The 27,513-nt window shown below is 39.6% G+C and overlaps 1 protein-coding gene across 2 annotated transcripts in view; it reads right to left on the bottom strand.

Moving 5' to 3' along the window:
- The window catches only part of SLC49A4 (solute carrier family 49 member 4), a 75,029-nt gene that overhangs the window by 33,922 nt on the left and 13,594 nt on the right, over nucleotides 1-27,513 (bottom strand). For both annotated transcript variants that reach the window (XR_007506596.1, XM_049804078.1), the window contains exons 2-4: nucleotides 20,634-20,727; nucleotides 6,841-7,109; nucleotides 1,062-1,191 (exon numbers count right to left, since the gene is read on the bottom strand). Coding sequence is in view for 1 of the 2 variants with exons in the window: in XM_049804078.1 (XP_049660035.1) it covers nucleotides 1,062-1,191; nucleotides 6,841-7,109; nucleotides 20,634-20,727 (493 nt within the window). In the remaining variant the exon portion in view is untranslated. The remainder of the gene's footprint in view (nucleotides 1-1,061; nucleotides 1,192-6,840; nucleotides 7,110-20,633; nucleotides 20,728-27,513) is intronic.

Raw genomic sequence — 27,513 nt, 5'->3', positions numbered from 1 at the left:
ATGAGCTGCTTTTGCTGGCTCTAAATACACTTAGAAAGTACAGCCCACGATAGGTCTGTAATAACTAAATGCCTAGAGCTCCACAATTATCATGTTTCAAGCACCCCTTGGTATGCAGATTCAGCTCCTATCACTACATCACCCAAGAAACAATTACAGCAAGAGTCTGAAGTCCCCCAGTGAAGTCAGCCATACTCCACACCATGGGAGAGGTTCTTCTTTGCCCCAGGAAGTTCATCGGTGCAGTATCACCTACAGGGCACAGGTCTTCACAATTATTCAGCATTAATACTACAGTTGCTTTAGCTGTTCCTCTGAGATCAGATTCCCATTACACAAGACATTGTACAAACACTGCAGGGGACAGGACCATGTCTTACCAAAAGAGCCCAAGTGGGAGAAGTTGCAAAGCTGGAGATGTCACTTTCTTTATAAACTTTTTTTTTTTAAACCCCAAATTTAAGGGAAGCTAACTCATCTTTGAACCTGTCCAGAAATACATCTGGAGACACCTCTCCTATTCCCACTTCATGTTTTACCATACAATTAATGAGATTTAATAGATTATATAATGGTTTCAGACAGTTCATTCATTGCTCCCACAGCTGAATGAAAGCAGCTGAATACTCCTTTGAATGACAAGCAAACCCCAAATTCATTCCAACATAATAAGCACAGAAGAAACCAGCTTATTAGTTAGTTATGCCCAGTGTTGTTAATTGTTATCTCACACCTAGCAGTACGCACACTGTTAACAATCTTGTATAAGCTGATGTAACAGAAGCATTGCATAAGAAAAGCCGTGCTAACAGCATGACTAAAGCAGTGTTGGTGCTGAAGGACTCTGGCATGAAGGCTTGAGATATACCCTATGATTTAAAATTTAATGTCTGCTTTTTAGCAGTTAGCATCCTTTTATGTCTCAGCATTAATATTTAATTTTATTTTGTTTAAAAGCACTATAAACCAACTTGTTTGCTCAATAAGAAGATTAAAGCACACTTGTTTTTATTTATTTAGGTGCTGATCTGCTTTGAAGTGGAAACCCAATGAGGGCCTACCTTAAGAGTCTGCAAAAACTTCTCCTGTAGCTGAGCCGTTGGCTTGCCGCAGCCACGCTGGGAGGGAATGGCGGGCGTGAGGGGAAGTAGGCCAATGCTGCAGAAAATATCAGGGAAACCATTCCAAATTCTAAACAAGAGGGCAAAGAAAAACAAAACCAAGAACAGGTGTTAGCATCAAAAGACTTATTTTGGTACAGCATTGTTATCAGTCAGCCTCTGATACATAAATCCCACCACAAGTGCTCTACTGCTCCTGACAAGAGAAGTCTATAACTTGAAGGAGAATTTCCTTTTTCCTCCCCAAGCAAGATTTCAAATTGAGATGGAGAATCAATGAGATGGAGAAGTACCAGCAGTCGATTCCAGTGACAGGAGTTGCAGAGAACCAGACTCGCACATGGGGAACTCAGTGAAGCAAAAGGAAAGCTTTTGCTTTTTCTCTTTAGAGAAAACTGCATTATGAAGATTTGGCCACATTTTCTCATGATGGAAGTAACGCAGTGCAGGTAACAGCGTGCTAGAGACTTCAAACAGATGGGACTGGGGAAGCCCCAGGGCATGGAATGACAATTACTTGGTGCACAGGATGACGAAGGCAAACGAAGGTCAAGCAAGACAGCATCTCGGACACAAGCAGTATTACATGACAACAGAATATAAAGAGAAAAGCACAGGAGCACCCATGGCTCAGGAATAGAAAAAGCATAGGTAATAGGGAGAAAAATGAAAGAATAGAGCTGTTTGCAGATGCTCCTCTTGTTCAGCAGCAGGTATTCTAAATATTTGAAAAACTGCATAGCAGAAATTTGGACCTGAACTTGCAAAGTGATGAGCACTTCACAGAAAATACTCTGCAAGCCCCGTGATCAGACATTCCGAGGAAAAACAACTCTACCCACAGTCAGCCTAATTAATTTGTTTTACAGGTCTTTTACAATGTATATCATGTTCTCCACAGTTCTCAATCCCAGTATTTCTCCTATCCCCTTTGAAAACAAGATTCTTTGCTGCTGGAGAGAAAAACGTATAGCTGAAGTGTGTTATCTTAAAAGAACCTGTGATCTTGTAACAAAGAAGTGTTCACCGACACCACAAATAAATTCCAGCAGAGCTGGATACTCAATCGCGTTCATTTTCTTTTTTCTTCTTTTTTAATAAATCGATATGAACATGGCACTTTGCCAGCTCTTCTGCTAAACCAGAAGTAAATAAATTCAGGAAACTGAAAAGTAAATAACACTCAGAGTCTAAATGGATCAGCTGGAGATGGGGAAGGGAAATGAATGCTTCTATTTGGTATATGGAAAAAAAAGTCTACACCAAATTTCTTTTGAAGGCATACCAGGAATGTGGCAATGCCATTCTTCACAATCAAATACTAAAGGATTCATTTTGAATTATGTGGTGTCTCTTTTCCTGCTGTGGTCTAACTGCATGTTTTGAGGGTCAAGGGCACTTTCACTAGACCTTCTCACTCTATCTCCTCTGTTCTCCAGAAAATAGATTAATTTCCATCTTTGTGTACATTGTTTTTGAGACCATGAGCAGCAAACAAAGAACTGGCTGTAACTGATCATCCCTGATCTAAGAAAGGGATGAGATGTTTTGTCACTATAGGATGATACTAGGCAGGGAAGCAAGGCTTGCCAGAAGATGTTTATCCCCTCCTCCTGCATCTAGGTCTACATATAGGTTTATAGGTATACATATGTACATGCATATGCACACTTTAATCACGTATTAAAGGAAGATTTCAGACTGCAGACAGGTAGAGCTAACAAGAATGTGACCACACAAACCCATAAACTTTGTCCAAGGTGCTTATTATTTAACTTTATTATACTGCAATGCCATAAGGGGAAAGGCTAGGTCTTTCTTCTAAAGAATGTAAAACACGTTGATAATTTTTTTAAGTCACAGTAATGTTTTATAACAGGTGCCCATCTGGGGCCTCTTCTACAGGTTGCCTCAAGATTCCTGCCAGTCAAATTGCTGCAGTAGGAGCAGTATAGTAACACTTAATTTTTATTTTTTTTTTTAATTACTAAATACAGCATGCAGTCCTTGTAGTACCTTCTTGCAACTCTTTAATGTTTCCCAGTGTTATACTTTCCAGGCTAACAAATTTGCCTCGCAAGCACTGCCCTCATGCACAAAAGAAAAGAGCAGAATTCACTTTGGAAACTAAAGCAGCTCCCTCTACTGCAGAATAAAAATCTTTAGTGCCATCTTAGCTTTGTGTATGACACTTCCATCTCTATCAGAAGTCTAGGTACTGCCAAACACATCCGATTTCTTACATGCTCCATTCCTTCCTCATTAGGAAACCCAGACCTTTATCTCCATCATCATCATTTACTCTACCATACTAGATAAAGAAAAATAATTCCCAGGACAAGTTTTAGATTGTTAGTAGGGAGTAAAAGTAAGCAAAAGAGAAAAGGTAAGAAACAGGTCAATATTGAGACTGAGGGAGCTGCAGTCACAAAAGAGGAGCTCTTCCACAGGAGCTACTGGCTTCTCAACAGTGCAATGGATGCAGCATTCAGAATTGGGCAAGTCAGCACAAATTAGCGTGCAGAAACACATCCATGTGTATCTCTTGTTGAGAAGTGAATCTGGAACGCTTCACAAAAGCTGGGTACCACACCACAGGGACCTGTGATTGTCAAAGTGGAGAGATGCCTGCATCTTAGCCTAGGAAGCAGGCACCCTGCTGCCTGTGTAAGCCCCAAACTGGAAAAGAAAAGAGGTTTAGAGACGCAAGCCTCCTTGATACAAGGTCTTTTTCCTTCAGATAGGCTACTCATAGCACAAACACCTACCCAAACCCAGGAAACCCTCCTCCCCATCTTGTCCTGAAATGTAAAGGGGGAATGAGGGCACTTTACACACACATGCTTTTTTTTTTAAAAAAACAAATAATTGTTTGACATTGATATTCAGGAAAGCACATTGCTAGAAGCTCTGGCTGCAGTCCATAATAATTCAAGCTTCCTTATGCGATTCAGGTAACACAATTCAATCCTGATTTGCTACATCTGTACTATTTCAGTTGTGAACCAGAATGTGCAGCAACAGAAATGACACAGAAAGAGGCTGTGGTAATTCAGCTGAGCTCTTAGTCCACATTTGAGATAAAGGGAGAGCAATTTATTAAAACACAGAAGAGACTGGAGTTAACAGAGCAATTTCAGAATGGATTTATAAGCAATTGCTTCGTAATCATGTTTGAGGTTAAGTCCTTGGAAAATTAGCACACTCTTGGCATGCTACTGATCCCAAGTTAACAATTCACATCATTACCATCTTTTAAAACTCATCACCTAACTTTTGGAGGCTGCTTATCTAGCACTACCTCACACCAAAGCAACAAGCTCCATCACAAACACAACTCCATTAGGAACGCAGAATGCTTATCCTGTGAAACTGGCTTTCCCATAGTATCTGAAAGAAGTTATACCAAGCCTGACCACGCTCGCTAAAGAAGTGGGGAAGCGGGATGTTTAGGTCCAGCTCCTTGTTCTGCTACATTCTGTAACACTTCTACTAGTAATCTGTGAAGTCAATTTGAGCTTTGTTTTCTGCCCAGCTGATGAAGGGGACAAATAGTACCCTCCCACACCTACCAGGTATTTTTTGGTCTGCAGGTGAACAGAGCCATACATACATACATACATACGAGGCAGTCGCCCACCACGAGGCAGCCTTCCTTCCACCAGAGCCCACCAGGCATAGCAGAGCACAATGGATGCAGACGGTGGGGACCTTGCTCCTTCAGCTCTCCGGGGAAACAGGGATGAAGGGAGACAGGACAAATCCCACATGAGATTCAAAGCAACCTCCTCTTTGACAGTTCCTACCAGTTTTAAACCAGTTGGATGTTTTGCCACCATCACTGCAATTCACTGCAGGCCAGTAACATTCACAAACCAGCTCTTTTTCATTGCCTCAACAGCTAGAGGGGTTGCAGCTCCTGAACAGACGCACCCTGTACGACACAACCACAAACACAGCTGCACAAAGAGACCACCTCTGTTCAAAGCACTTTCGAACATTAAGAATTACAGGTGCCCCACAAAACGCATTTCCTAGGAAGCTGAAGAGCTGCTGCAGGATCATCTTATGCTGGGACCAACAATCCCAAACAGGGTGTTCCCAAACCCTTGCCGCCTCAGAAAGGCAGAAAAAGCTGTGCTGAGGCATAGGGCAGGCAAGACACACCTCTGAACCTTGGTGGCAAGCAAGATACATCCCAGTTTCTGAAGAAATTGCTTAGGAAAACCTCCCAGAAGAGAAAGTGAATCTAATGGGCTGCTGAAAGCAACATTTCTAGTGCTACCAGCCTCAAAACAGTGGTTTTAGGCACAAAACTGTACTTTAGGCAGATGAATTCTCTCTCCATGGAAAAATCTGAAGAGGGAGAGCTAAAGCACTTCTCTAATCACTAGACTTTTCCTCCTGTTATCTACTGCTCCTCAGGACAAAAGCTGACTTGCCTTCATTTTTCCTTCTTTCACATTGGCTATTTTCATGTGCCATGAGATTTTTGGAGTCTACCATCATGTTTACCTCTGAAAAAGGCCTAAACAAACCCAAACTTCTTTGTTGTTCCAATACATTTGAGTCCAGTAAAAAGGAGGTTACTCAAAAATACTTGCTGAAATAGTGATCCAACTTCTACTATGCTTTAAAACAAACAGTAAAGTGGCCCTCACCCAACAGGAGTATTAACTTGACAAAATTTCCATAAGAATAACGTCCAGGAATAAATGATCACAAACAGCTAACTCAATCCCATAAACCTGCATATAAACTACACTATATATATATATATATATATATTTTAAGACTTCTGGAACACTTAGGGCTAACTCCTGGCTGAATTTCAGAGGCTGCAATTATAAGGGGGGGAAGAACCCCACCAAATCTGCAACTGCCATAACATAGTAAAGTTCAGCTGCTCTTAATGCTATACCAATTCATATCTACTAAGAATCAGATCGTAGACTCTTAAGCCACTTAAGCAACTCTTTTTCCTTAAAACTTGCTGCTAATTTTTCTAAGTAACACAAAGCGCCATAGAAGCCATTGCATGAAAAAGAGCAAGGACATAAAATCTATCAGGTGAATATTTTCAGTGTTTTTTTTTTTTTACACTAAACTGTTGTCACTTCATTGAAATTGCTCATCACAAGAGAATTATGTGGGTTTAGTTAAAAACAAAATCTACTGAGTTTTAATTTCAATGTTAGATTCTTAAATATTAATAATCTAATCACATTTGAAAGGCATATGCAAGTCATAAATTAAGGCTGATTTAAGCAGGAAAGAATTTAATGCTGAAAGACTTAAAGATTTCCATCCTTACAGAAACAAAGGAAAAAAACTCCAACCTGTCATGGACACATTTTTTTGATGAAAATTCAAGAAGCAAAAACCAGTTTGGAAGCTCAGGGAAAGCATAAGCTCTCCTAGCAGACATTTCTCCTAAGATTAGCCGATACAAACAACTGAAATACTTCATTTGGAATCAGCCTGTACAAAAGGCTATTTTTAAATCTTTCCTACACAAAAGGGAAAAAAAATTAACCCTTCCAATAGTACAACATTTTACCACTTCATTATTTTCATCACTCAGTAACTCTTCTGTGCAGACCAGCCACTAGAGGGTAGTGGTTCACAAGCACCAGACACACGCACAAAAGTATGTAAATTTTTCTTTTTCTTTTCCTTTTTCTTTTTTTTTTCCTCAATTTTTACTTTGAAACTACACCTGCATACAGCACAGCCTCAATGCGGTCCTTGATGTGCTCATTGTTGCTCTGCGATAGCAGCGAGAGGTGAGATGTTCCATTAGGAGATGGCACTACAAGAGGTCCCACTAGAAACGCGCCAGCAGCACCCAGGTAATTGAGCAGCGATGCGATGGCTGTTGCTGTGGCACGTTCATCTGGAGAAAACCACGTCGTGGAAAGAAATGGTGCTGCATTCATCACAGTTGGGCCCGCCAAGCCATTTAACAGCTGCCCTCCGTGAATCAGCCTGGAATAGAGAATAGACACCACAGTCATTTGGATGACAATTGCTTGCCTTTTTTTTTTTCTTCTTCTTTTTTTTTTTTTTAATTAAAAAAGCATGTAAGATATTGAGTGCTGGAGACAGAGCAACTGCACAAAGAAATTAAAGTCCTGTGAAAAAAAAGGATATTCTATACACTAAGAGAAGCCCAATTAGACTGATTTAAAGAATCCAGAGCTACTCTGGTCTCATTACCTCAGATAAATGGAGAAGCAAATGTTCTCTTCAAAGCAGTAAAGGAAGAGGGAATAAAAGGGACTTTCTTTGCAGAAAAAAGGTATCATGATAGGATAAAAAAGTAGAAAAGGTGTAGCAGCAGGAAAGCTTTAAATTACAAATGTCTTAAACCTGACCCCTTGCCTGCAATAAATCCCAACAGAAGATTCAAATTAGTTACAGCAGATCCAAAACTGAAACACTTCAGAAAAATACTCTGCATATTTTTTCACTGCATTATTTATTTTTATTTACACACTCAGATGAGCTCTATGTGCCTACAGATGAGGAGGCTGGGCTGTTGAGGTTTCCAAGAGAATCATCTTCTCCAGCAATCTGGCCATTCTCAACACACTTTTGAAACAGCCAAGCAAACCCAGATTTTTCTCATTTCTCACACTCATTGGGATTTAACAGATAAGGCTGGTGACAGAACAGAGAGAGTACTTCCAAGCAGTGAAGTCTCTGCAAACTTTGGCTTAATATTACTACAATGAGCACATACAGAAATGACTTTTTGAAGGCTCTTCTACACGTGGAAGTCAGCCAGAAACCTTCCACTGTGACTTTTCCAAAAAGTGATCAGCCATGAAAGGCAAAAGCATTTTTAAATTTATATAAAAACTTCATGTCTAAAAAACAACTAGCAAGTCAAACAAAACATTGCAACCCTCCAAAGTAGATCTATCCATTGTGCAATAAAATAGTGGCAGATGATATTTTTAAATGGGTGGTGTTTTTCTAAGCATAGCAGGAACTTGATGTTATTGCTGCAAGACTTGAGTTGTCAGACATAAAAAGCTACGGCCTGAAAATGGGGAAACATAAGCTAGCATTTAGGCAATGTTTCAAGCCACAAATGGCTGAATAATACAGTGTAGCAGGAGTTTTTTAAAGCACACAAAGGAACAAAATATGCAAAAGAAATGCTGACAGTCTCTTTATCAAATTAACAAGCTAGATTGCAATAAAAAGGAAGAGATGCTACTGATTCTCAGAGGATTAGAAATTAAATTTTTAAACAAAATTTATAAAAATATACAGAAAAAAAGAAAAAGTTATTACATATCATCTGAATGAAACACTTTCTGGGCTGGGACTGAAGTAATACCCACTCTCTAAATAAGATTGCTCTTAATAAGCAATTTCAATTATTATTTTTTTTTTAAAGTTCACATAGTGAGGATAGATTTCATTGCTATTTGTTCATGATGTGGTTCAGATGGACATCACCAAGGCATGGTCAGGCCTTTTTAATGCTTGTTAAACTGGGGGCCCCAATGAAATAGCTTTAAATATACAAAAAGCACTACCTAAATAATGCTCTGGTATAGTTTTCTGGAGGACACATTACAGGAATCCCTTATGGTTATTCTCCAACCCAGTGTACTTTGGACAAACCAAGGTATCCTTGTGCACTTTGGTATTTTCATTCTACTTATCTCACTACAGTAAGTTATTCTCAAACTTGTCCTAAACTGTTCCAGGGTATTTTCAGAGCTATGCTACATCACCAGAAACAGCTGCATTTCAGTAGCCAGTGACGTAACTACTACAACATATAAAGATTTTATATTAGTATTTCCTTTGCTCCAAAGTGAATTTAATGCTTAAAATTTGGTTTTGTTATTGTATGCTAAGAAAACCGCATCACCACAAAAAAACCTTTATAGATATAGGTGCCATACTAACAGTGCTGTTCACTTATACCACTATGATAATATTGTTTTAATTCAAATATGCCTATTCTATAGAAATCCTAAGGGCAAATAAAACTCACTAAAATCAGAAAAAAATACAATAGTTCTTCCGCAGCACCTATGGGCATGTAAACACTTCATCTGGTAGAAAAAGAAAAGTTTCGTAAAAAAAACCCCAAACAATCAACCAACTCTCTCCTGCCTTGCCCTGCTTTGTGTGCTGTTCCCACAGATTTGCCTTTCCATCTGCATTTTTGGCATTTACCAAGCTTGACATCATCATCCAGGGTTGAGCATCTCCTATCTTCACATTGCTTAATATTTCAGGTCTAACATATTTGGGTTAACAAACACTATTTTCAGACTAAATTGCCGCCGATATACAGACTACTACTTCAAATACCTCTGCATACGGTAACAGCTTAAACCGTATTTTATCTGTTTTTCAATACTGGCTTGAATTAAGCTACTTTTTCCTGAGAAAAAGATTGTTTGCATTGTTCCTCTACACATCCTTAACTCATTTCCCTAGAGAGGCAGGGATGAGAGATTCAAAATGCAATTCAGTGCATTTACTATGCTGCTACTCCAAGAGACATACGTAGCAGCCGCGCCATCTGACAGAAATAACGCAAGAGTACTGGTGGCTTTTTCTGTTTGTTACAACATCTTATCATCACCGTGCTAGATTTTGGTCTTACAGCCCATAGGAGTCTCCTCTTGTACACCATCAGTGCTAAAAATTGCTCCAACACCAAGAGACACTTGTTTCTGTTACTCCCCAATTTTCTTCTTGTTTCTGCTACTGAAAAGGTGCAAAAAGCAACTGCATTTTCCCCTGTCACTATTTCAGTTTCATTCTGCACAAGATATGTCTTCCTTGAGAAAAGGGCTAAAACGATAACTTTAGCTCAGGACCCTACCCACATGGAAGAATATTTTTCAGTCTTATTACACTAACTGGGTAATTTTCATCTGTTATTTATCCAGCTCTGTTCTGTTCTCAGGTGCATTATTTATTCAATCATCATCTAACTATTTTCATGTATCAAAAAGCAGAAAGTTATCAAGTTCAAATAACAGAAAATAATACAAGAGTAGAAGGCTTTTTAATCACAATCATGAAAGAGAAAATTGGAAAAAATAACACCACAAATTCATCCCTGACTTACAAAATAATTGATGACTGTCTAGCTTAAAGCAAAAGTGGGGAAGTAAACACCTACCCCAAATATCTTGGTTTTAACTATTTCAGAAGCCAGGTCATGTAGCCATTTCAAAATTTCAAGGTTTTTGCACACCTGACCTCTGCACTAATGAATTTGTGTGCTCTGCCAAACTTGTAACTTGCAGTTGAACATGAGTCTTAAGAAAATTATCTGAGGACTGGTTAAAATGCTAGTGTGAAATATCACATGCCAGAGCATCACATTAATGGATAACTTGCACATTTACATTAAATATATACCTATCTATCTATCTATATACAAAAAAAATACACAGATGTATATATACACGCACACACCCCCCTTTGCACAAAATAAAGATCACATTTGTTCCTAAACTGGCCTCTGAATTGCAAAAAGATAGAACAAGGGATAGCTCAAATAGAGCAACAGAAATTAAGAGAAGAAAAACTCTTACTGTACTATATTGTCACCTCTTTTCCAAATTTTTGTCAAGTCACATTATAAATAACTTAAATTATATGGTTTTCATCACTTCCCTGAGAGAAGACTTTATATGAGTATTAAGTAGTAACCTGGTTATACCTGCTTTATTCATTCCCTGCTGTCACAGTTGCAATATCCTAATAGGCAACAACAAAAAAAAACATGTAAGGCCATAAAGGCTGAAATTACAGTATCACTGAGCAAACTGGGTATGAAAAAAGTGAGATTATACAGAAAAGGTTTTAGTGATTGATGATAATACCATATAGTTAAGATGGGAAAGAGCTTCCGTTTACCGTCAGCTTTATTTATCTTTTTCTCCCTATATGGGTTTTCATGCATGGTCACAGTCCTGTCAGGTATTGGATTTGTTAAGCTATTTAAAAGCTATATAAAAACCCCAGACATTTAGTGTTTCTACCACAGTATGCCCCATGCCTGGATTTTGGAGAATTTTAAATGAAAGAAAATCTCATTCATTTCTTTACTCAGATGGGGAAACAAAGGCAACAGTAGAGGGAAAATTACTTACTCCAAAAATTACTTTTAATACAATGGATTTAAACCACAGCACTAAAATCAGTCTCCAAAGCTCAGTTCTAAGACATGTTAATTGAACTTGTTTTGGGAAGGCTAGGACTGGAGAAGTCGGATCAGTATTTTAACGCTGATTAACAGAGTGGAAAAAGTGTTTTCATCTTTTCTTTGGCAGGCAACACAGGGGAAGACTGAGGCCATCGGCCCCAGTGAATTGCTCTGACTCTCTAAACATGGATTTTCTCTACCAGCCTCTGATCAGCCCCCACTCAACTGGGAAATTAGGTTTCTCTGGGTCCTAGGAGGGAGCAGAGCTCATCTTGAGAACCTTGTGAAGATGTGATTTTGGTGCAGGTTTTCTTCATTCAACTCTTACCATGCTTTTCCTAGTAGCTGCCATGAGAATTGACCACTTAGTCACTATTCAAACTTCTATACAAATGCAATATAAAAAAACCCCGCTAATTCAGTTCTGCTACTGTTTGGCAAAGTGTGAGGAGCAATGAAGTTGCTGATAGTTCTAGTCTGCTGCTGCATGAAGACAGTGCTATAGCGTGCCTCTTAGTCTGGAAAAGTTTAGTAGATTAATTGCTGATCCCAACAATTAACGCAAAAAGCGATTCCGGATAAAGAAGTTAATGTTTTACAGAAATAGATGTCTGATTTTTCTTTCACATGCCTGACATTTTCACTCATTGAAAGAAGTGGATTGTTCAACTCCTGCTAATTTGGAAGACAAATAAGTTTATATAGTGATTAGCTCATTGTGGGAACTACTGGAAGCAAATGAAAGAGACCCTTCCACTGGAGGACTTCAGAGCACTTTTCAAGTGCTATTGAATTTAGCCTCACTACATGGCAACAAAGCAAGTAAATACCTCCTATTCTAGAGCATCTACATTGATGTATGATGCAAGTTGCTTGCCCAGGAAAAGCAATATGAAAAGACAGGGACCACATTATACATTAGGAAATTTATTATACCTCGGAGGGAACTGATACCAGTTCTGTAAAGAACCACCTCTGATTTTTCACAATCAAGTTACTAGAAAAGGATAGAGCTTTTACTTTAGACTCAAAAATAAATACAACAAAAGAACCCTCTATTAAGTGGAACATTTTCAGGTACTTTTCAAGGCAAAGAGAGAATTAGGGAAGTCAAATTCATGCTTTACAGCAAGTCATTGCTACGGAGTATGGGGAGAACCCAATGCAAATGCTGTTCTGTTCATAACCCAAAAAGAGTGCGGTAAGGCTCTATCTATGTAAAAGGACTGGAAAGAAAAATACCTCTGGGTAAAGCAAAGAATTCATCTATTAAAAATAACATTCTGAAAGATGAATTTCATGGAAATGCACTTCCTTTCAATATTTTCATTAAATGATATATTTATACTACAAAAGCTTTATGCCTTCTGGATATTCATGGATTGAGGCCATTAGCATTTTTTAGCTTGTTTTTGATGCATGCGACCATTGATATGTGGAATAATTTAAAGCTGTTTTTCCCCATCAGTAAGAAAAATTATTACAAGCAGAAAGCCTGAGTCACTGTGTGGTACATTATCTCCAGCAATAAAGTGAAAAAGAAAAGAGAAAAACTTAAAAATGTACTTTCGACCATTTTCATCAGAAACTGGGCTCACATTTCACCCCCTGTACAAACCATGGCCTCAGCACAGTCAGTCACTTCATTATAGGAGCAGACTTGGAAAGGACCATAGCATCTCCCAGACATCCCAGCCTCATGCCTCCTCTCCCACTCTTAAAGAAAACAGCAAACACATTTGCAATGGTCTGAAAAATGGTGAGTTATGGTTTTAAATTTAAAAGAATTGGAAAAATGGAGTTACTTCAAAACTATTATTACTGAGAGCCTGCCAAGAGAGAGACAAGGATTTGGAAGGAGAGGAAGCAGCAATCTCAGGCCAAGACCCTGATGTCTCCGTCACACATCCTGATGGAGAAAAGGGACAAGGTGGGCATACAGCAAGACCCCCGGCAGTACAGTGACAAATTCACTCACATCTCCACTTCATCATGCCATGTTATTGTGCAGCCATCCCAGCTGTCACATGGCTGAGAAGGTTTCTTCACTTAAAGCTTTATCCAAGTTTGAATGATGAGGGCACATGAAATCAAAGCTTCTTTTTGGCAATTTTTTTTTAATTAAAAGTTGGGGGGTTTTTTGGTTTTTTTTAAAGCTAACCTACTCCACAAACTCATTATTAAAAGAAGACATCTTTACAGCAACACTAATGGAAGACACACTCATCAGATATGAACAGATCCATGATAAACAGCCTTGCTGTACACACAAAGCAGGCAATTACATTATGGGCTAATGAGGCAAAACATACTGAAACAAGTTATCAGGGAAGGGCACCAGGACTGGCTGCTATCAGGGCTGCCATGTGAGAAAGCTGATGGAGATTACTTAGCACAAGATAGGTCCTCAGTAGGATTTTTTAGTAAAAGACTAGGAGTATACAGGAGATACAGAAAATTAGGGAATGGGATAAGCAAGACCTATTTAAGCATTCCTGAACAATTTTTCTTAGGCCAGTGAAAGAGCAAGAGCGTGTTTTTGATTAGAATGCACCAACTTCAATATAAATTCAATTAATATGAATTCTTCTTTAAGGACAAAAATTAGCCAACACAGTATGAGTCACAGGACTAAGGCAAAGAGCTCAATATGATTAAAAAAATTAAAAGCTTTCTACAGTTGAGGATAACACCTGCCATTATATTAGATGGAGCTAAATATCCCACAAAGAATATAAATTCTCTTCCCTTCCAGCATAGGCTTATACTAGCTGAGGCCTTGTAGAAATGCTGCCCATTAAATACTGCTGCAATACTAAGCCCTTTCTGAGATTTCAGAGTGTCCTTTAATGTACCTACTGGACTTACCACTCAAAGAACTTTCACAGGGTCCGTAAATTGCTAATTCAGCAGCTACCTCCATCACTATGGGAGGCAGATGACACCCACAGTGCCACGGCCAAAATCCAGCACAGGAGCAAGAAGAAAGAGTATTTATCACAAAACTGTCAAGCCGTCTCCATCAACAAATAAGCAAAGCAGGAAAAAATCGCCACCACTTAGGAACAACTCACAGGACCTCTCATCTAAAACAGCAGCTTCGGAACAGAGGTTAAAAAATAAAACCTGTGTACAAGATGAAGCTGGTGGAGGTAATAAAAACAAGCTAAACTGTTAAGTTACTGGGGTTTAAAAATTAAACATTACCCATGAGAACCTACCTGTGAATGACTTCTTTCCTTTTTTTCCCCCCATTTACCTCTTTTTCTGATACTATGGATTAACCCAGCTCAGCCTTCCCCCAGCACTGCAACCAAATCACAAACCAGCAAGTGCCATCAGCACCAGGCAAGTGCTCCATCTTAACATCTTCCTCCTACGCTCACTGAGCTGCAGCACACAAACAGGTATGTTTATTCATCTTTTTACTCCCAGAACCACACTTTAGATTAAATACTTTTTTCATTTCTCTTCCCCAGTGAGTTAGGCAGTGCACAAAATGCTCACTCTCTCTTTATTTCTTACATGCAGATTCTTCTACCATCGTCTCCTAAAAGGCTCTTTTCATTCCCTGGAATATTTTAATCCCTTGCCTCCACAGCTGCTCCAGTTGGGGTGGTTTTTTGAGCACAGAAGTGTGTTCAGTATTGCCAGGGACTATGAGAATCCTAATAATGTCTTGTCTTTACTGGAATTACCTCTTCCTGAGGTAATTCCATGCATGAGAATGGTGGCTTATGGTTGTTTTAGGATCAGGAAAGACAAATAATGAGATGATCCCATGCCATTCTTTAGGCTTTCAGGGCTAAAAAAGGGAAAACGTGGAACTATTAAAGAGTAAGTCTAACAAGAATAAAATACAAACTAGGTTGCTAACAGAAACAAAACGTACCAAAGATGTGGTAAGAGCAAATCTTCAAATATAATAAAGGAAAAAGTTAGCATCAATATATCTAAGAGTAGGCAAAAAAATTCAAAATCCTAAGAAGTGGTATTATTAAAGAAAAAACCCTTTACAGGATCTACCAATTACTGCTGTGTCCCCCATAAATGACTTTGTAAATAACCGCTCCTGTTTCCACTGTAATTCTCCATGTTATTGTTTTGCTGGCTTCCCAACAAATGTTTTAATAGTACTTATTGCCAAAGAGTGCCCTCTCACTGCCATGACTCAAGGACGTCAGTAACTACTTCTCTGTTGTGAAATCTAAAGTGAAGGCCAAACACAACCAGCCCACAGCATACTAAGTTCTATTAAATTGCTTAATTAATAGATTCAATACAAATGACAAATTATGTTACATCCTTTACTTCCATGTCTTTAATTATCCTGTCTTTCAAAACATTTTAAGAAGTCTTACATCACATGGTCAGTTTTAAAAGCCACAGATTTATGGCTATGGGCTGATTTCATCATTTATTTCCTTCTTTTTTATAAGTTTCAGCTAATACAGCTTTTTGCCTAGATTTATTATTTTACAATTATATGGAAGACCCAAGCTGTATGTAAACCTATTCCTAAACACAGAATATGAGATAAATATGAAGTGTTATGTGGGGAGAAAAAAGCAATCCTGATTTTGTCTATTAAAAAATGGCCTCCTAGTAATGTTCAGGATAAAATAGTCACATTCTAAAAGAGTCCAATGAGAATATTCACTCAGTGCCAAGCAGTAGTCAAAAAGGAAAGGACTGGACAAAATGCAGGCAAAAAGCGTTAGCGATGCTCTTGTAGGGAAGGGAAGAAGGTACAAGTTCAGGAATGGTACAATTTGATAATGTCTTTTTTTCATGTTCTATATAATATACATTAACTATGAACTAAAAAAAATAGGTGTGACAAATGAGGTTTCATAACATTTAGAAAGGAATAATGGTTTGGGGTTTTATTTTTAAAAGTCAAATTTACTGTCACATAACTGGCACATTTGACAAACCCAGAAGCACATGGTACATAAGAAAAATTCTTTTTAACCTCCTTGTCTGTATGATACTGAGATGGGTTGACCCTGGCTGAACACCAGGTGCCCACCAAAGCCGTTCTATCACTCCCCCATCCTCAGCTGGACAGGGGAGAGAAAAATATAACAAAAAGCTTACGGGTCGAGAGGAGGACAGGAGAGATCATTCACTAATTATCGTCACGGGCAAAACAGACTCAATTTGGGAAAATTAACTCAATTTGTTACAAATCAACCAGAGCAAGGTAATGAGAAATAAAACGAAGTCTCAGAACACCCTCCCACCACCCCTCCCTTCTTCCCGGGCACAACTTCACTCCTGGATTTCACCACCAAGCCCCCCCAGCAGCACAGGGCGACAGGGATGGGGTTTATGGTCACCACACGTTATTTTCTGCCGCTTCACCTCCTCAGGGCAAGGGCTTATCACACTCTTCCCCTGCTCCAGTGTGGGGTCCCACCCATGGGAGACAGTCCTCCATGAACTTCTCCAACGTGGCTCCTTCCCACAGGCTGCAGTTCTTCACAAACTGCTCCAGCATGGGTCCATTCCACGGTGTGCAGTCCTTCAGGAGCACACTGCTCCAGCGTGAGTCCCCCACGGGGTCACAAGTCCTGCCAGAAAACCTGCTCCGTGGGCTCCTCTCTCCACAGATCCGCAGGTCCTGCTTGGAGCCTGCTCCAGCATGGGATTCACAGCCTCCTTCGGGAACCCACCTGCTCCAGCGTGGGGTCCTCCCCGGGCTGCAGGGGGACAGCCTGCCTCACTAGGGTCTTCACCATGGGCTCCGGCGCCTGGAGCATCTCCTCCCCCTCCTTCTTCACTGACCTTGGTGTCCGCAGGCTTGTTTCTCTTACATGTTCTCACTCCTCACTCCGGCGGCAGTTTCTCCCCGTCCCAACTTTTTTTTTTTTCCTTCTTAAAAATGTTATCACAGAGGCGTTACCACTATCACTGATTGGCTCGGCCTTGGCCAGCGGCAGGTCCGTCTTAGAGCCGGCTGGTATGGGCTCGCTTTCTCTCGAACGCAGGGGAAGCTTCCAGCAGCTTCTTACAGAAGCCACCCCTGTAGCGCCCCCCCCCCCCGCTACCAAAACCTTGCCACACAAAACCAATACAGATACACACAGTAACCTCACAGGTTATTGGCTGGGGAGGAAAGCAGGAAAGTAAGAACATATGTGTACATGAGAGGGATTTTACTAGTCCATGTATAGGTTGGTTCCTCAACTTCAGACGGAAGTCCATACTTCCACATTTTTGTCATGCACTCCCTCTTCAGCCTTCACTGAATTTATGCAGTTCTGGCATGGATTCCCAGTACGGTTTTAGGTCACACACTGGCAGAGAATGAAAATTGACCATAAGGAACAGCTGCTTCAAAAGACACACTCAAATATGCAACGTGAATTCTCCCTCATACAAGCCATGCATATACATGGGCATCAAATGAACTGAAAACAGAGGTTAACATTTGTGTTTAAAACATGACTCAGAGAACTGAAGACAGGCTACTGTTACACGCTAGAGCCAAAAGAATAATTACAGACTAGAAAGGAGCTTAAGAATGCACTTGGATATTACAGGTCTGTGTGAGATAAGGAGCATAAAGCAGTCAGGATTAAAAGTCAGTCTTAACAGTGATTTCCTCACGTCTGTGATTGCTCTGATAGGCAATGGGCTTTAGTAGCTCTCCTTAATGTTAAATTACAAGAGCTTAGGGAGCAGAGAGAACTACAAAGTAGAAAAAAAAAACAACCTAAACCTGACAAACCTCATGAACATTCTTGTAATTTTATGTACCTTAACTCTGACATAAATGTCCCGTGGAAATCCTTCAGCATATTACTGCAGATTATCCAGGGACTGACAGAATACATTACAAAACATGCAAAAACATTTAAAGAAATTCCAGTTACACAGACTTCTGAAATACTCCAGTATTAGCTTGTGTGTGATCTTGTTCATCTGACTGGCTCTGTAATGTTCAAGCTGTCATATGAACGGATATAGATATTCAAAGTGCATAGTTTAGTGCTCCACCGGTTGTTGCTAATGCATTAAGCAGTAATGCTCATCTCAAAAACACTATTTTATTTGGTATTATGCTTCCAGTAATTGATGAAAATCGGCCTTCAGTCTTAGCCCTCAAAACAGTGCACGTTACCTGGTATAATATTGTAAGTCTGTACAAATATTTAGGATGCCTCAGGAAACCTTCACTGAAAACCATCCTTTTGCTTCACACAGTTATAATTAATTCTCTATAGATTTTTAATCAAACTGTGTAAAAGATCAAACTACTTCCTCAGGTAGAGCTGCAATTCTTAAAAATGTCTCTTTTTTTGGAGTAGGCCAAGTAAGCAAATTTATCAATTTCAGCTGAAGATGATGCATATTTTCATAGCATGAATAAATGAAATCTGTAACCTTTTCCATCAGGATTCTGGTCATGCTCTCTTTTTTTTGCCTATATAGTTTTCAATAAAATGTTTCATCATATTTTAGGCATCTCATCAGACTCTATACAGTCCACAGACTTTCTTTCCCCAGTTAAAGAAACTGTTCTTTTGAATGTTTCTCCTCAGGCATCTATTTCATTGTTCTCCTAGGTCTCCTCACTCCAGTTATACTGGAAAACCTTGTTTAAAGGTGATCAGAACATGTGGAAACTCTCCTTCCCACTCCCCAAATGATACCTCACATCTAAATCTCATTTGGGAATTTCTTCTCGGGTTCTTACAGTCTTCATCTTTGCTTTGGTAAAGTCTAGGGCAGCACAAGTCTTTTGGCATAAATCATAAATGAAAAGCTAAATAAGACACCACATTTTATTGCATTTAAGCCACCTAGCCCATTTAAAAGATATATATATTTAATCCAAGATTGGTCAGAATGGATGAACTGGATGTTGAGCACCCCTTAGCATCTTGAGAAAAGGTAAAACAAGGGCACAATGAGGACAGCTCTTCCTGACCACCTTAACAGTACATTTTCACCTTAAAAAGGTCACTGTGAATGGTAGCACAATACGGTTAGTTCAGCCTCTCCTGCTCACAAAGTCCTTGAACACTACATTGAAATAGGCAACGCTGGGCAGCTAACATCAGGAGCACCTTGGGTTTCCTTATACCCTCACTAAGCACCCAAGAACTGAAATCGCATCCCCCCCTCTACTCGCCACACTGCACTTAGTTTAATAAGCCATTCATTACATACTAGGTACTTACTCCTGATCAGGGCCAGTTTTACAATCAACGCAGTTATTACATTCTCAGCCCTCTGAACGTCTTCCTTTGGTTTACCCATGGTACCCAGTCATCTGCTTTCTACTTCACACCAAACATTTTGTTTCTCCACTTAAAGGCTTCCAAGCAGATTTTCAGGGTAAGCAATACTAAGGGGAAAAAAGGAATTTGCTGAAATAATACAAGGACTGCTTGGAAGCTGACTAGAATTCAAGGGGCGGGAGTGGGGGTTGGGGGTGGGAGCAGTGTTCACATAAAAACCTTCTGTGAATAAGTTCTTTTCTTAGTGCTTACATATTATGCAAGCATAACTAGTGAAGAGCTAGTGCTACTACTGTTTTTAAAGAGGCAGAAAAATCTAGTGATGCCTGTACGCCTTCCTCCTTCAGCATGAGAGGCAAAAGAAAGTTAAGTGAACAACAAGTGATCCATATTCCCTGGCTGTACAAAACAAGTGCTACTCCTGTACTTAACGAGGATTCACAAGTTCAGGATACATTGACGAGATGATTTAATTGTTTGGATTGTGTGATTTTTAGGAAGGAATCTGTCTCTATCACAAACTCTTAAATTGCATGTGTACAGAAGGCATTCATTTCAACCACAGAGAAAGTACAAGACTACTTCGGAATGCAGACTGGAAGATACTGCATGAAAAAGGCCATTTTGCGTAAATTCATCAAGCTCACTGCACAATCCCATCATCCAATATGAGAAACATGAACTAATTATTTAATATTTACTACAAACTACATATTTTAGGGTTTGTGGCATGGTTCCCTGTGTGATCTTGGGCTAGTTTCTGAACCTCTCTAAATCTCTGCTTCCTTGTTTGCAAAACAGATTAATAGTAGTTATGCAGGATGGGGTGAGGCTTAATTAACTCAAGTTTGTAAAGGGCTTTCTGATCACCAGATACTACGTAGAAAGCCTAGAAAAATCAATTTAAGAAGCAAAGAAGCACGTAAGCCCATGTCCGCACCAAACATTTGGCATATCAAATTCATACAGAAAATACGTACGAACATTTCTTTGCAGTAGCAGCAAAAATTATGTTAACAGAAAGTATAAAATATGTATATTAAAAATAACTAATTCACTTACTTCTTCCTAATTTCTAGGTCTGAAACTGGAACACATCTCAGGCCAGCTCCCAATACCATGAGAGATGATGTTAGTAACACCGTTACCCTCAGACCTGTGATGAAAAAACAACAGTATTTTACAAGTTAAGTCAGCGATGTTGTGGGAAAAAAAAAAAGTTGCCTAAATACATATATTTGCCTAAATATATATAGTGTCACAGAACTAATGCTATCTCTTTCAAATCATAAACAGTTAGGTGCTGATATGAATACTGATACATTATGAAATCCTGTGTTATTTTCTACACTTACACTCCAGAATTACAAAGGCTTACTCTCGGCATACTATTGCACAGGACTGTACCCAAAATCTTAGAGACATTCTTGGGGTGAAAAGTGGTAATGAAAGTATCATGAAAATGTACAATATTTCCTTTAGAATTAGAAGGATCAGGGAATACGCTCCAGTGTGGGATCTGAAATCTAGGTAGATCCAACGAAAAATCTGGACTCGTACATTCTTTTCCAACCACTTAATGAGTGCAGACACAGCACTGTTATTGTTTTCTTTCATAATGCAGATATGCATTTCATCCTGAAGAAATAACCATTTACTCAGGGGAAGAAAGTGCAAGTATTTTTTAGCAGTCCTTGCAATTAGGCCAGGTTTTCGCTGCGCTCAGCTCAAGTTGTCAGAGGTTGTAAATACAGTACATTAGAAAAAAGCTACAATTGACTGATTCCTTGAATATGTTTTTTCCCCATACTGCGATTCTCGACTGAGAAACACTTAGATTAGAAACAACTTTATCTTAGTGCTGCAACTCCTTTTGCCAGCAGTTTACTTGCTGCTGCTAGAGTGTTTCCAGCAGCAGCAGAGAACAGTGACAGCTGAGGGGCTTAACCTCCAGAATCTTGTAAAACACTAAAATCATAAATATCCACAATTAAAAAATGCTGATACAGTCTATATCTGTGAGGTCATAAAACTTCAAACAATTTCACAGCGACAAACAGAAAAGAAAGGGCTTCCATGTTCTCCGAACATAATAAAAACAATTAAACGATGACAAACACAGAGCATCTCTAATGTTTAGGTGAAACTAGTAACTACCCAGAACACAGACTGCAGAAGAACAAGTCCCTATGATACCTCGCCCAACAAACAAATAAAAAGATTTTGATTCTAAACCTGCCAATTCTCAGAAATGCGCTCCCTCTATGTTAATGCCTCCTCTAATCAGTACAATCAACCAGTACTCACATTAAATATTTTGACTCTGTGTGGATTGTAAGGGGGGGGGGGGGCACGGAATTAGAGCATGTATTTTACCAAAATGTAATTTTACAAGACAAGACATCACTTTGCTTTTATTGCAACAGCTCTTAGGGAACCTAACTCACGGGTATGCAATTCCTTGTGCTGGACACTGCACAAACCAAACCAAATACAGCTCATCTCTCAATCAACCTAGTCCAAGACAACCCAGGGAAAAAAAAACCCTGAAATTAATGCTACAGGTTTTCTGAAATGGAAGTACGACTTCCTTTGGCATGGCTCAGTCATTAAGGAAAGGAATGCAACCCGCAGTCCTGTGACTCTGAAGGACACCTCACATCCCTGATGCCCTGAAGAAGTATCATCAGCTGAGAATATTTGTTTCCTTAAAGGATTTCCAAGTCCGCCCACACTTACTTGTTTGACTCTGTGCTCAGCCAGCACATGTTGCTGTTTAACTGGTTTTTCAAGTGTGCATGTTCAGAGCGCCCTAAGTAAAAGTCCAGACAATACAGCTGTTCAAAATCCTGTTGCTGTTCATGTTTGCTGGGCCACCATGTGAGCCTTCATGCCTTGCTTAACCCCATATTACCATACTGTGTATGTTGTGGGAGTAATTATTTGTATTAGGATCACATATGTGATGCTTTTGCCTTTTCTCCTGGGCAATGAATCTCTGTTAGCATTGCTTTTGTGCATAAAGAGAACTTGTACGCAATGGGAATTAGAATTTTATTGATGGAAAATTGAAACACAAATCTTTCAACTGGAAAATCTGAAGTTTTCCATTTGGAAACACCGCTGCAATGTTTCAGGAAAACTCTAGTAATGTACATACCATCAGGGTCTTTTTGAATTACATTTCACAAAACACAGCATGTTCTGCCTTTCAGGAGACACAAGGACAGAGACAGCCTGGAAGGTCCTGCTCACAAGGTACCACAGGAGGCATAGACCAGGTGCAAGCCTAGGGCACAGCAGTAAATGAGCATTATACAGAAACTTAAGTTTAAATCACTAGAGGACACCGAGGAGCGTTTCCAAATCAAAAACTTCTATTTGATTTTTAATTAAAAACAAAACCAAAAACCACACAAAACAAAACAAAAAAAACCCACAAAACAAAAAAAAACCCACAAACCATGAAAAGGTTTTAATTTAAATCTGCAGAAAAGTTTCCTAAGAAAAACAACACACAATTCAGTGAAAACTGAATTGGATGCCGAAGTTTTCTCCCAGCCCTAAATTTAGGCTTACCTTTAATGTCAGCCTTACATGTTGGTTAACTTTAAAACAAAATTATCAGTTAAAGCCTCACAATCATGTACGTTTGGTCTCTCCAAACATTCTTTGAAGTCCTCATCTTGAATACTATACACTGTAATGCACCACTTATAAAAGTTTTGATTGCATAGATTATTCTTTGGCCCTTCTTTTCTTCTACCCTAACATGTAAACACACTTCCATTAAAGTTGCATGTTGAAAATTATGACACCAAAGCGAACAAGTAAAAGACTGTCAGACAAGCAGCATATTCAACATTTTCTTTGCTAATTACATGATGAATTTCTACCCTCTAAGCACCTTCCCCTTTTATTTTGCTTTACATTTGCATTCCCTGAATTCATGCTCCTTTTCATCTTTGTTAGAAATTGGTCTTTAATAATATTTTTGTAATTATTTCAGTATTTTTGCTTTGAACGTTGCAGTGGCCCTTAATCTGAATTGGACATCTTGTATTACTCCAAAAGGTGCACCCCAGAGTGTTTCAGATAGCAGCATGCATCATGGGGACAATAAACCAAAGTAACCAACCAAGCCTGAAGAAAAAACCCATGAACCCTGCAAACAATTATTTCTCCATTTTAAAAGATCCAAGTAATTCATACAACCAAGATTTTGAGTAGATGTAATTAACTTCATTCATTTTACCCTGTAAATGCAAGTGGTTATTGATGGGGGGAGGGGGGACTACAGCTTCTTAAAATCTATTTTTCAGTCCCGTTCTATCAGAGGTTTCTGACACATGGCCGGAAAGGGAAGAAACTCCTTTAAAGGGATTTTCTGCCAATGGAGGAAGTTTCCTGCTCTTTGGAGCCTTTCTCATTAGCTGCTCATTCCCACCACGTTCTTGCTGGAGTGTTCTGGGCCCCACAGGTGCCACTGACTGTTGAACAAAGCATGGCCATGTTCAGAATGGCCAAACAACATCAACAGTAACAGAAAAGTCCGAGCTAGCAGAGGAAATTGAGTCAGTAATTAAAAAAAACATATTAATTATCATTTAAGAGTGAAACAGTTGATATTGTTCAACTGTTTAACCCTCTTGTGGCTTTACAACTTCTGGTTTTATTTCTTTTTAAAACAACCACCCCCAAACTCCTGCCACCATTAGAGATTTAACACAAACTCTCAACCCACAGTCCCCTTAACTCTCCTGCAAAACACAGACTTTTAACCCTGCCAAGACCATCTTGTACTAGTAAGCCTAAATGATTACCTGTGCTGGCAGGATCTGCTGACTGGATCGGGCCCCTGGGACATTTCTAGCTGGCCCACTAATTTCCTTTCCTCTCTGCTGAGAAAGCAGCTGCTGCAGCAACGCACACGGCGTGATGAACCCCGGGTCCCCCACCACCCACAGCCCAACACAGAAAACGAGCACACCCCAACCACACCGCGCTGTGGTCTCACACAGGAGCGGGCGGCAGCGGTGGCTGTAGCCGCTCGTCAGCTCCCTCACCGCAACATCAAGTGACGGCATCCAAGACGTGGGTGTTGGATCCTCCTCCACGGCTCTTCCAGCACACCTTACTTCCAAGACACTTCAGTACATGAAAAGAAAATTCTCCCCCCGCCACACACACTGCATTACTGACTTGTAATCCCGTTAAGTGATTTATTATGCCCAGCTTAATAAGAAACTTCATAAAAGGTGTTGTACAGCTATGAGGAACTCCTCATTCCAACTATTTACACATTATCAGTTTGTCATTCAGAAAGAGAACGCAATTAACAACTGTTTAATGCTTGTGTGAGCTTTTGAGAAGTATGACCATTCCTCCTCTCACCTGTCAGTCAGCCGTTACGATAAAAGATCATAAAACAAGTGACTGACAGACTGTAAAAACCAAATCCTTACTCACACAAAAGACACGTTCAAGTCAAAATTGTCCTCACGTCGAGAATCGGGAGTTCCTACTTCTGCTGTGTAGTGGCAGCGAACACCCTGGGCGTCCCCCGGCATGGGCCCACAGCAGCACCCCGGTTCCCCAGAGACTGCGACAGACCCGCGGAGAGCAACATGCCTCTCGTTCAGAGCCTCACACAAATGTCAGATACTGACTTTGGTTTTTCCCTCCCTCCATCTTAGGGGGAAATTCCAGTTGGATGCGCAGAAAAGTTCTCGCCTTTCTGCTAAGATTAATTGAAGTTTGGCCAGAGGAAAGGCCGCCAGCTTCAGGCCTCGGCCCGGCCACGGCAGCAGCGGGTTTCCCTCACACAGCTCACACACCCCGCTCTCAGATGCATTAACATTTGAGGGGTTTCCTTCCCTCAGCTGCGATACTAGAATCAGTGCTCACAAATATAGAATATAACAAGGCTCTAATTAGCAACGAGTGACATCAGCCTGCTGCACATTTTCACAGTTTTTAAAGACCAGGCTGGAAGCAAGAACGGTCCCTTCTGACACAGAACTAGGAGCATTTGCTTAACTACTCTACTATTATTTTGACTAAACGATATCTAGCTAAAAAAAAAAAATTAAATCCCATCTTGGCGCACACACACCAGGAAATGAAAAACTCCCCAATTTCAACAGATGTTCCAACAATTCACTGTTAAATTGTGCTTTTCCTTCCAATTCAAAGCAAATGCAGCTTTCAGACAAATTCTCGCTTTGCCTTTCTTGACAAAACAAACCACAGGCTCTTGCATTTTTCCTTCTATGAAATTAACCTACAAAAAAGAACTTTTACCTTTGGTTTCCGTAAGCAAAGCACTGAGCTCCATCTTCTACAACTTTTCTTTGATCCTGGAATTGTTTTTGTGTCTTGTCTAAATGCCCTCGTTATAGTTCAAGCATCCTTTTTAAAATGGATTTCTTTCTGGATACCAATTTTCCATTTCATAGGATGGCTCTGTTTCTCTTCCTCCTTAATGCGTGCCTTTATGTTTAGCCATAACAAACCAAAAGCTTGATTAAACAGTTGACTTTGTCAGGGAACCCTGAAAGCTCTGCACAGAAGTTCCTCCTTCATCATTACCTACTGCTCCAGAAATCTTTGTATTTTAAATATAATTCTAGCAAAATTATACTAATAGCTGTGCCATTTACTCTCATAAGATCAGTTATCTTTGTCATGATTAAAATACCAAAAAAAATTTGCTACCTTTCTAATAAACACAGTGAATAAAACTTGCGTTGTGTCTGTACTTTGCCAAATTGACTACCGTCATTAAGAAGGATAAGCAGCAATCCTCCTTAAGAAGTATCCTTGCATCAAGCAATACAATTCTCAAAAGAAAATAACCTTTTCACTGATGTAAAAAGACTTCATAGCCAAGATGTGGTCCCAATCTTTCTGCTAACACAAGGAACAAACCTGAAAATCAGTGTATCAGACCTGCCTCAGATTCCACAAAAGCACTTGATTGCAGAGGAGTACGAATTGTGTTTGGAAACTCAACGGAAAATAAACACATTTTGAAGAATAGCATCAACTAGACTCAGAAGCAAGAAAAACTGGGAACCAAATACAAAGACTGCATCCAAGAGAGAACAACTACCAGGTCACATGTAGTTAATAAAAAATTACTCCTAGTTTGATGGCCAAGATATCATGGGGTGCTGTTAAGCACAATCTGGATCTCCCTTTCTCTCTGGCTGCATTATTCTTATGCTCCTGTTACTGCCCCATCTTTCGTAAGCTGTGTTTTTAAAACAAACTGAGGCAAATTGTTTCTATCCATTCCCCTGGATCTATGTGGTACTGCCAAAATAGCACCCAAATTTCAACTGAAAATGTGTAGGACTTCAGTACTTTTTTCCTGATTGAAAATGAAGCAAATTCAATTTACGCATTTTGCAAGACAGGTGACAGCATCCTTCTGGTATCAAATAGTAAGAACCAAGGTCCATCATAGAGGACCTGTTTGAAATAAATTAGACGCAAAGCTACGTTTCAACCCCCAGTCTCATCTAGGATGCAAAAATCGGACCTCTTCCTACAGGAATCCTACAATAAAGCCCAGTTCCACCTTTCAGTGGAGGACTGCACAGCAAGGGCAGATTCCACTGGACACTGTCCTTCAATTTTCATCTGACATAAACAGCAGGCAGATTGAGATCACCAGACAAAATATGTACTAGAAACCTCTTGAAATGTAGATGTAGGAGGTAATGATCTTCAGAGGGGCAATTTCTCTTTATAATACTGTACAGCTGTTGCAACAGAATCTGTCAGCAATAGCTGTCCAGTTAACACCCAGGCTATCAAGAGGAGTTTGAAATTTCTTAGAAATTAATTTATCTGCAAAATTTAAATTAAAGGAAACAAACTTTGTAGGTACAAACACAGCAGCTTCAAGTAAAATAGTTCCTGTGGTTTGATACAG

This window comes from Accipiter gentilis, chromosome 1 (assembly GCF_929443795.1).
Source record: "Accipiter gentilis chromosome 1, bAccGen1.1, whole genome shotgun sequence".
Classification (NCBI taxonomy): domain Eukaryota; kingdom Metazoa; phylum Chordata; class Aves; order Accipitriformes; family Accipitridae; genus Astur; species Astur gentilis.
Note: the sequence above shows the minus strand (reverse complement) of the source record. Positions and strands in the feature narration are given on the sequence as shown.